Source organism: Columba livia, chromosome 1 (assembly GCF_036013475.1).
Source record: "Columba livia isolate bColLiv1 breed racing homer chromosome 1, bColLiv1.pat.W.v2, whole genome shotgun sequence".
NCBI lineage: Eukaryota > Metazoa > Chordata > Aves > Columbiformes > Columbidae > Columba > Columba livia.
The window spans coordinates 168,401,906-168,415,336 of record NC_088602.1 but is presented as its reverse complement, the minus strand read 5'-3'; the positions used below and the strand labels follow the sequence as shown (position 1 = coordinate 168,415,336).

Here is a 13,431-nt window from a genome sequence, read left to right as displayed (position 1 = left end):
TTTATTAAACTAGCTCTAGTTTTGTTCTTCTTTGTAGTATAGGAAATAATCATTAACATGCTACAAAACATTAGTGAAACCAATCTGACAAGTACATTTTCAGCTAACCTGTACCTGTAGGACCACTTGAGCTCTTGCTGAGATCCATTAGGCTTGACAAAGGAATGATGGATGGAATGATGCCTAGAGAACGGTTTATTAAACTTGTCTGGAAAGTTGCCTTTCTCATTCCAGTTTCTAAAACAAAAAGCCATGCAGGACTAAGTACAATGGCCTGAGAGGTGTTTGCACTGTCTGTAGGCATTAAGACAGGTTCTTGAAACAGGTTCCCAGGGTCTGTCTTTGAGTAGGGGAGGACAGTTCTGAATTCCTATTCCAGAGGTGGGAGAGTGAGAACTGAAAAGCTGGGCCTGAGGAAGCTCACAGACAGGATGAACAAGGTTTATATAACCTCATCCATATTCAAAGAGTCCAGTGAGTTGCCAGAGCTGTGCCAGCATGCCACCCACTCAAGCAGCATCTTTATTATTCATTGAAAGATGCTGCAGTTTTATTTTGGTGTTGCAGAGCCTGTGTTAGCAGGGGATAAATATTACAGAAGGTGGTTAGATATAAAGGTTTTCATGTAATAAAGCAAGAGAATCTGACTTTTTGTCAGGGAGCAGAGAGTGTCAGTTGTTCCCTAGTGGCAGTGAGCTGTGCCAACCCAACGGGGCACAGTCACATGGGGGTTGCACCTAGTGTTCAGAACCACGTACTGGTAACACAAGCCATTGACCACACCAGACAGGCCTCTGAGGGATAATTTAGGTCTAGGGTCCATCCAGGGAATGCAACCAGGAGCAAAATGAGATTGGGTCAGAAATAGGAATGGAGACCAGGCTGTAACATGCGTCCATAGTCCATGCAGGAGGCAGGGATGAAGATAGGACTGGAAAAAAGCCACTGTGTATGTCTGAGGAGTCCATCCAGGAGACAAACTACCTACAGTGTAGGTCCAGGGTCCATCCAGTAGGTAGGACCAGAGGCAGGGCCAGAGACTGGTACTGCTGTGGCATTGCCAGGGCAAGGACTGATGGCCTCAGGCCGAGCTGAAACAGGGTCCTGGGCCTTGGGCAGCGTGGGGGAAGGCCTGAGGAGATAACTGGGCATGGACAGCAAAGCCCGTTGGTGCTCTCAAGACCTTGACATCTCTGGTTTTTATTCATTATTATTATTTGGTGTTATCAGTGAAATGTGGTAACTCGTGTCTGGTTTATATATTACTATTTTTTGAGATTCAAATGTTCTAGGAAAGAAATAGGTGAGGGGTGGTTCAGTGTTGTTTTTTAGTAAAGAGCTTCAAGTTATCTTTGCTCCCATTTAAGCATACTTTTTCCAGTAGAGACTGGGGGTATCATCTTTACAATTAGCTGCTGGTTAACATTGAAGAGCTAATGCATGTAGCAGATCTTGTCCTGTATCTAATCTATAAAAATATTGAAGTTAAGCTGGGATTGCCTCAAATACCTAAATCCAACCTAATCTCAACTCTTGACAAATCTTGGGGGATAATTTAATCTCAGATAAGTGATTTTATTTTAAAAAGAACAGTTTTTACCTGTTTTAAAAGGTTTGAAAGGGGAATGGGAGAAAAAAATAATTAAAAGGAGAGAGGCAGATGTGAAACAAAACAACAGATTGTTGTAGCTGCAGATGAAGGATGACAGAAGAGCAAATGATCATAAATTACAAGGAGAATAAGTAGAAGAGACGTACATAGCGAGTGTAGAAAAGAAATTACTAAAAGAATCTAGAAAGAACAAGAGGGACAGAAGGGAATTCGCCTGATCAACTGTTAAAGATCACTCTAAAATCTGGTGCATCGGGGGCAAAGAAGCTTCTGAGCCCAACTAGCAAAAGAAAACTGAAGACAAAGTGCCACACAGTCTCAAGTTGAATCTGATTTGTAAAATAACCCCAGGAGAAATCCTCAAACTTCCATCATGTATACTTTTAAGATTCATAATTTCAAAGATATAAACTGCAGTGTCAGTACAGGAGTCTTCTTTGCACAGCTTTCCACAGGACCTTGCAGTGGTTACCAAGTCTATGAAATTATGGTTACCGTTTATTTAACAGCTGTATTTAACTTGAGATGTCTCTGTGCAGTAAGTGTTCTTTCAAGCCTTCTTTGAACAGTTTTGTCACATATTTCTCCATTACTCAGTTCTGCTTCTTTGCTAGTCCAGTGTTGCTTACAAAGATTTGCTCAAATTTGAAATAACATAAATTTGTTTTTATGGTGCCAGAAATTATAGCATAAAGGATTTGGCTTGCATAGTATTTTTAGCAAGACTATGTAGTATACATTTTTATATAAATACACTTAGTATATGTTTTTATATAAATACACTTAGTATACTAGTTTTTAACAGTAGTCTAAAATCTTTACTGAATTAAATAAAATGTTTTGATTGGTCATGGTGTCATGTAAATTTTCAAGGTGGTTTTTTTTTTTTCTTACTAGTCTCAAACAGTGAAAATGATTACTCATAGGTGGTAAGTGTACTATTACTATTATTCTGTAGAAGTACCTGAGGCAAGCACAGAAATTGCACCAAGAAACTAGAATAGCCAGAATAAGGATGTACACATTTCCCTCTTGGATGTGAAGATCATTCCTGAAAAAAATGACAGGCGACTGGAAGCTTTTTGTCCTACCAAAGCAATTTGTATTAGATAGAATAATTCGATAGTATAGTGGGGATATACTGAGATATGGATTCCTGTCACCTGCTCAATGCTGTCTTCAGCAGTACAAGCTCCTTCAGTGCTCATGAAGAGGGGCAAAGAAAACAGCTGAACTCTAATTGCATCTTAACTGTATCTTTCCAAAGTACCTTTTTGGGGACACCCAAGAGGCAGAGAGACATTCCCTCAGTTTCCTCCATTTCCCATGGAACAGTTTCAGGGGGAGGGTGGAAGATGAATCCTGCTGTCCGTGCAACCCTTTTTCTCCCAGTACATTTCATCAACCACCAAACTGGCAGAAAAATCCATGAAGAACTATTAAGCATAAAGACACTATTTCTCTTTCAGGAAGTCGTTGAGCTGCAGATTGCTGGAAGCTGGGAAAATGTTAAGAAAGGACCACTACATGTCCAACTTATTCTTATGCTCTTCTGTAGGCATCTAATAGTAGGCACTGTTAATGAAGTCAGTGAATGGCTGAAGCTAGATGAAGCTGTGGTGTGGTCCGATGCAATCTCACTGTGAAACATCCATCTGTTCTGAACTAATTCTCGCAGTTCAGTAGGTTGCATCTTCTGTTTCTGCTCTGTAGGTCAAGGATATAAATCTGATTGAAATTGTGGCTATTACAGCACTATGTGTTATAATATCGTTTGATTTCCTGTTAACTTTAGAAATAAATTATCCCCCCAAAATTATTCATTTAAAATACAAAATCAGAATCTAGAAAGACTAATTGTATCTTAAGCATTCTGTATGGTGATATCTGTTACCATATATCATATATATATATATATTGCTCAGCACCATAACAAGTCCTGAACAGAATAAGGTGCACTGAGTCCTAGTCCAGTGGCTGTGCTCTAGAAAACAGACCTTTTAGTTTTCCAGTAAGATCTGTCCCTCATTTACTGAACAGGGTGGGTTCTGAAGGAGATTAAATTGAAATTGCCAAAGCAATCAACTAAACATGAAAAATATCCTAACTTTGAAGTGTCTGTAATAAACATATGTTTTATGATGGAGTAGAGTACTTTGAGCTGTTCCTGGCTAAATCATACATCAACAGTCAGAAGCACAAACTCATAGAAAGGCCAATGTGGTTCACAAAGTACAGTTCACTGTTGACAACTCATCTGTCAAATAAAATGAATTGTCTTTGCTCACTTCATAGTTATTATAGATACAGTTATTGTACTTACATAGTGGTAATGTACAGTTAAATATCAGTATAAAATTCAGAAAAGAACTGTGAGGATGATTTTCCTAGTCAATGAGAGTTCTTCCATTAGCTTGCATTAGCTGTGGTCTGAGAGTTATTTTTGTGCATTCTGAGCCACACATAAGCAATGGAATGTAACCTTTAGATTATAGATACTAGATAGTGTTATTTAAATTCAAGCTGTTTCTATTGATTTTGTTTTGTTTCTGTATATGCCATGAAAAATGTCTCTAAAAGCACGTTCAAGAAAATATTCAGCCTCACCAAACATGATCATCCAAAGTGGCATCATCACTTTCCAAAGAGCTAAGCTTGCTGACAGAAGTTACAGATTTTATTTAAGGCACCCGAGTTTTTCAGAGTTTTATGAAAAAGATCATTTGAAATCTAAGCAGTTTGAGTAGCCTACTACACTTCTCCCATAATAAACTTGCTTTAATTATATATTTGTCTGCTGGATGTTAGGCATAGTTTTTCTCATACAACATCCTGTTCCTAGCTATTCTTATCTCCTCTCCAGGAATACATGTTGTTTGTTTATTCAGTAGAACACCCAGTCACACTAACTTTGCTGTATCACAAGTTCTGTTGCAGTTCTGAGAGAGAACTTTGTTATCCAGCTGAAATCATAAATACAAAGAGGAAAATGATGCCTCATTTAGTGTTGAACAAGGCTGAAAGTTTAATTAAAAAAAAAAAAAAAAAATTACAAAGTTTACAGGACTTACTGTAGCATCAATTTCTTCTCCAGCGATGCTAAGCCGGATGCCAACTTACTTAAAAGATTCATCCTTTCATATTGTGGTACAGTCTCTGCTGAGAAAATTCTTAGTATCTACTAAAATTCTCCAGTTTATGATTCCTTAGCACCAGAAGTATTTAGCAATGTTCAACAGGTATTGACCTACCTAAGAAAATGGTTTATAATGATCTATCCATAACTAGGGGAGAACCTCCTCTGCAAATAATCCCTGCATTTCTTTCATTTCCTCACTCAAAAAAATAAAAAGAAGCCAAGAAAGAAAAATCCACATTGTTAACAGCAGAGACAATAAAATAGAGGAAAACTTAAATTCCTTTGCATTTAGAGCAAATCTGCCTTACAACATGTTTGAAATCATGTGCTTTCTGATATCACAGATACAGTCAATTCCAAACCCCACAAGAAAGATATTCCGAGTCTCATTGGGAACGAGACGTCTTGTAGAAATTATCGTATAGCATACCAGATGGCATCTTTCTTGCAGACATCACTTCAATGTGCGGCTTCTATTCCCTTGGAGAAGAAAGAACCAAGTATTGCTATCCTTGTAAGAGACTCGTGCGTCAGTTTTCTCATGCAGGAATAGGTACATCTTTTTTGATTGTGGTATCACAGAAGGATTACATTGGATTTATGTTCTTTGAAATAATAGGAAAGCAAAGTAACATGTAAATGTGTTACAGGTGAGACCATCTCATACAGTCTGCATGATTCTTTTCAATATCAGGATCAGCTTTAGGCATAGGCAAAGTAGGCAGTGCCTGCAGCAGAGCACTGGTGGGGTTGGCACTGAATTATAGACTAGCAAAATGAAGAGATAGGCTTCTAGTCTCAAAGCAATAGAACCTGCTCCAGGTTCCACTTCATTGGCTCAGAAAAATTGCCCAAGCAGCCTCCCTAATATAAGCCTCCTGGACTGGCAAAGAACAAGGAGATCTAAAGAGCTGCAGACCCTAATCTCCACATTCCTGGCTTTACTCTGTACCTTTCTTTGCCTTACTACTGCCTTTAGTGAAAGAAGGAGGGGAAAAAAGTCTTGCAGATAGCAGGATACTTTAGCAATGAAATGGACAAGGTGGCAACCTGACTGTGTTTCTCCTTATTTTCTTTCCCCTTGCTGAGCAACCTTATGTTGTGTTGATGGGCTCAGACATGTAGTTATACTGGCAGGGGACAGAGTCGGAGGAGGGTGCACAGTAGGACCGACAGCGCTATAATCATCCGGTGCCGGGGCCCTGGAGATAGTTAGATGCAGTACCAACAGCTACATAAGGAAATGTGTCTGGGGAGCCACTGAAAAACTGAATTTTGCCTACACTGTTGCTAGGCATTGAGCCAAGCACTTTTCATGACTGGCAGCATGACTTCCATGCTGTTTATAGTAAGGTAAGGAAGAAGCAGTTTGACCATGAAACTGTTATATTGATTATCAGCTGTCTGCTGTTGTGGGCAGAACATTTTTGTTGCTGAGGGACACAAGATGCAGAGACATTTGTGTCTATGCATGTATAGGAAATATAGGAGTCAATCATTCATGAGCCTTTCGACGAGTGGGATTATGCTTTACTAGGTCTCAGTCTGATATAATTTTTTTCTGCGTATGGAGGAAAGGAAAAGACAATTCAGGAATCCTTTTCAGAGGAACTCATGATTTCTCAGTCAACTGAGAAAAATTCAGCACGGATTTAATTATCCCCTTGTTTAACATAATTTTGCTCTTAATTTGTTCTTTGTAGACCTTGCCCAGCCTTTCAAATTTGCTTACCCAAGGGAAGTCCACTATATTTCAACTCAACATATCTTACCCTCCTCCTTACAGCCCTACTACTGACTGGGCACAACCATGAAGGGATTATGCTCCATCTATGTACAAAGATATTGATTCACAGTAGAAAAAGATTTACAGACAGGTGTGAACAGATGCATCTGTATCTCCAGGAGACCTACATTCCTATCAATTTGATATATCTACTTTCTCTGAAAAAAATAAATTATGCATTAAACTGTTTGAAGTAACTTTAGCTATTTGTGCACGGTGTACACTTACCAAAAATATATGCTCTATATTGCATAGATTCTCATGCTATTGTTTTTAAAGACTTGGGAAAACTCCCAAAAGTTTCTTCAGCAGTTACAGATTTACCAGCACCTACCTTCAGTAGTTTTTTGAGAGACATAATGAAGCAGCAATAGCAAAGTGAAAGGTCATCCATCCAGTTTTAGTCCAAGGACTAGTTAGGTTGGAGTTGAAACTCTTATAACGTTAATATAAAATATCCAGCTAAGTTTGACGTCTGTTCTGCAACTGCTCAGGGAGCCTCTGCATGTCATTTGCAGAGACTTTGTATTAGAACATGATGGTCAGACTGTAGGTTCAGATTTCTGTGAAACAGTTTTCTGCCATAGTATCATCAATCCCAAATGATGCCCTTGACAGATACATAGAAATTTCCTTATGCCTGGAATTAAATTCCTCCTTAGAGATGGTAATTGCTTGAGATTCACAATGGACAAGAAAAACAAATAAAGTAATTAATGTCTTCAATAAATGAAGTTATACTGGACAGGATTCTTAGAACTGTACCATGAGTATATCCATTTTCTGCCTTTTTTCCTAAATCCTTTGACCCCATTGTGAAAAGCAAAAGTTTAGTAAACATTCCTCTCAGAAAAAAAGTGTAAAATATTTCCATCTTGAGAGAAACTGTCTCAAAAATGGAACATTGATGGAAAATACATCATGAGCTATTTGTTTCTTGTGCAGAAAATGAACTTTGCTTTATTTTTAAATTCATCATCTTTTATTATTTTTTCCAGCTATAGTTGATAAAATATACATCCTTTCTAGAAATCATGCAAATCTTATATGTCTGCCTGCTATCATTCACATTTTTGTAAGAAAAGGATATAAACTTAAGATTTTATTCAGTAAAAATATTATTTTAATTATTCATTTGAAACTGTGACCTTTTCAAGTTGAATTATTATATGTTCGCATGAAGGTTTTCTTGTGTCTTATAATATTTTACGGTTGAAGAAATCATGCAGATAATCTAATTACTTTGACCAAAATTATTGTGCCGTTTATGTCTTTTACTGTACTACAGGAGAGAAACTGTGAAATGTATTCGTTATTGATTCATTAAAGGGTTTTGCTATTATAAAAGCAGAGATGCAGACCCCTGCCTATTTTGCAATATAAGGGGAAGGGGAAGGCATAGCAAACCATGCCATAGGCTACAGTTTATGTATTGCATTTCTTAACGTCTTGTGAAACGTAAAAATCTACAACAAACAGATATGTAAAGTGTAACTGGTATGAAGATTCTCTTCAGATTTAAGTGCTCTAGGTTGCTTTTGAATCTGGCTATTTTCTGCATTTGTTTTGACTGCTCTCATCATTCAAGATTGACGCTTGGATGGGTGTGTAGGAGGAACCAGCAGCAGCAGGCTTACAGCTTGCAGACAAAAAAAAAAATCTGCCTTATCTGATGGCTATTATTGAAAATGCGAGGTGTAGCCTAGGCTGGGTAATGAAGGGGAGAGAGCGAGGGGGAGCAAGAAGCATGGAGCTGCATACTGATGAGTGTAGGAGTACTTGATAAAAAGAATTCTTGCTGCTGGCAGTGCATTGCTCATTGTGGAGTATTCCAACAATCACATATAACGGAGAACAGCTTAGCTGACAGCTTGATATGCCTTTTTTTTTTTTTCCCCTACTGTATGACGTACTGGTCTGTAGTAAAGATTAATAACTAAGAAATGTAGAGCTAGGATCAGATCTTACGCTATATACTGCCCTGTAAACTATGTTTTACTTCTGACTTTTCTGCTTGCTGAAAACATTAATCTGTGAAGCTGGCGGGCTCCTTTGATACCAACTTTCCCAGGAACACGATGTGGCAATGCCACCTCTCAGCCCAGGACTACCGCTATTATCCAGTGGATGGTTATTCGTTGCTTAAACGCCTCCCTCTTCACCCTCCTACAGGACCCCGATGCCCTGTCCAGACAGTGGGACAATGGTTGGAAAATATTGGGCTACCTCAGTATGAAAACCACTTGCTGGCTAATGGATTTGACAATGTGCAATTTATGGTAAGAAATCTTCTGTGCATAGCTGTGTATATACACTGTAGCTGCCTTTTTTGTCTGTCTCTTATGTGCTCATAAAAACCTTGGAGCTATTCTGCATTGCACTAAGAAGATCTGTTTTGTGTTTCACTTTTCTGTGTCTAGCTAAATTAATATATAAACTGTCCTTGTATAAACTTCCAATGTGTACACGTTACAAAATATTCTAGCTAGAAATACAGTAAAAGAAAAACTGAATATTAAGGTTCTCTCTCCCCCTCATCAATCTTCACATTAAAAAATAAAAATGCACAGTTATTTTAATCCATTGCAGGATTTTCACAGTATGTAAAAGCTGTAGACACCCCTATCTGCAACACATCATTTTATTGCTTTTATTTAAACATTAACATAATTGTAATAATAATTAAATAACATGCAATGACATTCTTGCATTGAGAGCTATTTTAATACCAGAAAATTATTTAATGAGATGTGCTCTCTATGCAAGTGATTCTAGATGCCTCAGTTAAATGTTTTTCCATCTTAAATAATCAGGCTATGGGATTCACTTGTTGAAACCTGTGCCCGTGTGGAAAAGTAATGCATCCCTTTTAATAGTTCCATTTTCATGTTTTAACTCTAGGCATTTATCAGGAACATTTGAATGAAATACATTTTTATGTACTTCAGAATTTACAGTATTACCATGTGGTGTAAAGTAACACAGACCTGTCATGCACAAACTTTCCACTGAAATGAATATTGACAGTAAAGAGAGAAGCTTACTTGTCAGGCTGTTATATAATCATTTTCTACATGCTTCAGTATTCTCATTCCTTGAACCCCTTGCAAAAACCCTGACTACATTTCTTATAAAGTATCAGAGCTTAAAATATTATTAATTACTCCATTTTAAGACATTTTTAGTAACCCTGTGTATGTTGGAGCAGTTCTAACTTTTCATAACTTACACCTGGCATATAAGAAACAGAAGTGAAACAACATGGATATTATGACTATAAAATCATCATGAGTTGTATTTTTCCTATTTAATTTCTTTTGCCAACATCATTATATGCCAAATGGGTTACTGATCAGAAAATTAAGGCACAGATCTCTGCCATTTCCACATTATAACAGTGTAGAGGTTCCTTACTGTTTTTACATGGCTGCCATGTGATCTTTTAATTATAGCAGTAAAAATCATTAGAATCTTTACCTTTCAATGTTCTTGCAAACAAAGCTGTAAGGTGTGCTGTCAGCCCAGCAATGTAAAAAAGAAAAGATTTCAAAATGCATTTCAACGACAGTTTCCCAAAATATAACCACACACACACACACACATATATATATATATATGTTCTGGTGTTAGTTACATAATAGGTGATTGTTTAGTCTTAAAGAGATTATGGAGGGAAATTGTTCACAAGAAGCTGTAGGTGGCATAACAAATGCACAGGGGTACACCAGGTAAACGATGAGCACCAGAGAAGCCAAAGAAACTGTCCTAGAGGGTTTTCCAGTCGTCCTCTGGCTCTGGAGGGGCCTGAACCACAATCTGGGGGAATTTATGAAACTTCGTTTCCTACATCTCTTATTAATATATTTAGGTAAACATACAAATAATACACAAGATTCAGTTATTCAATACACAAAACAAACTCTTCAGGTATCAGGCAGATTAAGTTATGCCTGCCTGTGTTAGCTACTGTTTTCCAGTCATTTGAATTTAAACCTTTTCTGAAGTGATTTGTTTCAAAATAAATATCGCAGGTAAAATACAAATTACTTTTAATATTAGTTGGGGCAGCGTGCGTAAGTGAATGGAAGATTAGACTCTTAAATCCAGTGATAAGCAAAATGCTGGAAAATTGCCAAGTAATAAAAATGTATTATTTCAGTAATAATTCCTAATTTATTGATTTCACACTGTTCATCATGCTGTTATATATTTTAATTTTTCTTTGTACCAGAAATTGAATAGTTCCCATATTTTATTGGAAATAAAAATGATCAGAAAACACTAATTTCTTTACGTATCATTCTTTTTAATATATCAGCATTATGTAAGGAAAGCCTCTCCTGAAAATTTAAATGAGTGTTTTTAAAAATATTTTCCATTCTAACCAAAATGTTAAAGAAAAAATTAAACTTCAAAATTTTGTAGGAATATGAGAGAAAGACCTGCAATGCTAAGAGAAAAAATCAGATTACTCCAAACTTAAATATGTGATAGTCTTCCTTAATGAGAGAACTGCTTTACCTTTATTAAACTGGCTTACATATTAAGATGTATTTTACAGGCTTATTAAATTAAGCGTTTCAGATAGGTTAGGCACTTTACATTGAACAACTCTAATACTTCAATGCAGTAAAAATCAGTTAGACATATTTATTCTTTATTCTGTGCCATACTTCTGCTTTTGTTTTTCTGTAAGCACATTCTGACCTGCATCTATTCATTCTGTTGCCTAAGCAACAACTCCTATTAAGTATGATTTAGTAGTACAGGTCTTACTAGATGTTGAGAACAGAAGAGGGAATATAACAATGATATAATTAATGTCCATGGAATAACATACATCTGAGAACAAATACATCCTATTTATACTACTCTCAACAGCAAAATTCTATTAATTAAATTAGCATTCTAATTAAAAGATGATTTTCAGATAAAAAGATTTCACGGTTAATCATTCATTAGATCATAGAAATTAACTCTTTGTGTTTAGTTCCCCTTGGGCATTAGAAAAGTTATTCACGAGGCTGTGCTTAGAATTAGATAGATTTGTTTCTATTACCTGAAGTGTGTGGACTTTATAGTAACAAACATCTCACATTTCACAGTGTGAATATTTTTTCTGCATTTCATCAATATATGTTTTAAAAATAGCTTGAAACATAGTATTAAAAAACTAGATCTGTCTTTGTGAACTACTTTATTTCTACTTACAGAGTGTTTGCGCACAGAGCAAGTGCAATTCCTACCTATTATTAGTGTCGTGCAGGAATGACACTTGCATAACATCTAGTAGGCCCGAGGCAGATTCAGTCTCAAAACTTAGCTCATGTGCGCTTGTAGGAGTAGAACCATACTTGCATATCTATATATACATATGCAATCATTATTAACTTTGATCATGTGTTGTGTAATAGGCTGCAGTGTCCTTCAGATGTAAAAATTTGTAGTGACTTGATGCAGAGATACTCTGTGTTAGAAGATGCAGATGATACTGCAGTTTCACAATGTTAAATGCTGTTTTGCATTTAATTTTAAACCACAAGAAAACAATTAGATCAGTCATAAATTACAGTATATAAACTAGATACAAACGATAAGGAAACCAAATGAATCCATTATCATCTTTTGATACATAGGTTCATGGACATTCCTGGGAGAAGCTATAATCTTTATGCAGACTAGCAGGCCGACATAGCTTAGTATGCTGGGGAAAAAAAAAAGTTAAATTGCAGAGAAACAGATGAAAATATACAAATGTGTGAGGTTACTAGGTCCTTGCATGCAGCTTTCTACAACTCTGGAGCTTCATCAAAGACTTCATTCTGGATTCACAGAGATAAAAGCAGCTCAATCAAATAACTACCCAGTGGGGACTAGTTCTGATTAAGGACTGCGTATGACTATCTATTTATAAATTGTTCTAATTGTTTAAGATATTCTGAAATTTTATCACTTGCTTAATATTACAATTTGATGAAGATAATATATCTTAAAAAGATTTATAAAACACTGTATGAGAGAAACAGGGACTGGGCAACCAAAATGAGTTAACAGAAAAATATGAAGCATTTTACTATATTTTTTGACATTCCAAAATATTGTTCAGTAGTAACAGTTAATAATCTGAATTGGCATTAGACAGGAGACTTTCATTGCTGCTGTGTACTTACGGGCATGCACTTCTACCCTTTCAAGTACTTAAATGTCTTTCATTGTCTGAGGATCTAAGTATTTTTTAAAATTCTCTCTTTTTCACTGTTGGGAAACTGAGGCATAGAGTGACTGCAGGGCAGAATTTAAAACTGCCTATACATTTGAGATAAGAGGCACTAGTTCTTGAAATAACTACTAGCATAACATTTAACAGGTCAATTCAGTTGCTTAAATGTGGCTATCTAGTACCAGTTGGGATACTGTGGGGAATCCAGGAGATCCAGACAGAGCTGACATTATTACTGAGGACAGCCAGCCCCTTCATGGTTATCAGGTGGAGTCCAGGTGTGATACCACCAAGCATCTCAGACAGCTCTAGAGTCCTGATGCTTATGCAGCTGAAATGAATCTTAAATGTTGTGGGTCACAAGGAGCTTGTGACATGTCTAGGGACTGAGTACAGATGTCTTGACTTTCCACCTAGTATTTTAGTTGCAAATGAATTTATTTTCTTTCTAATAATTTTCTGTGTTTGTGTTCATCCTGTGAACTTACCTGAACAAGTATTTACCTGGTTTCACAGTGCTAGGCATGGACTACCCTCTCAATTCTCCTTAGGTGCCTGTTTTGGATTTAGTTTTGAGTTCAGTTTTGACTTTTTTTCCTCCTTCTCTCTTTCTCTCTTTCTTTTTTCATTTCTTTCTTTGTTTCATTAGTCAGCTGAAGTTTATCTGGAGACTG

The 13,431-nt window shown here is 36.6% G+C and overlaps 1 protein-coding gene across 16 annotated transcripts in view; it reads left to right on the top strand.

The window, feature by feature from the left end:
• Positions 1-13,431, top strand: part of ANKS1B (ankyrin repeat and sterile alpha motif domain containing 1B) — a 436,519-nt gene that overhangs the window by 227,539 nt on the left and 195,549 nt on the right. For 14 of the 16 annotated variants that reach the window (XM_065043836.1, XM_065043965.1, XM_065043826.1 and 11 more), the window contains one exon: positions 8,710-8,816. In XM_065043836.1, the coding sequence (XP_064899908.1) occupies positions 8,710-8,816 (107 nt within the window). Of the gene's footprint in view, positions 1-8,343; positions 8,817-13,431 lie in introns of those variants that run through there. The other 2 variants (XM_065043902.1, XM_065043896.1) reach the window with 1 other exon arrangement.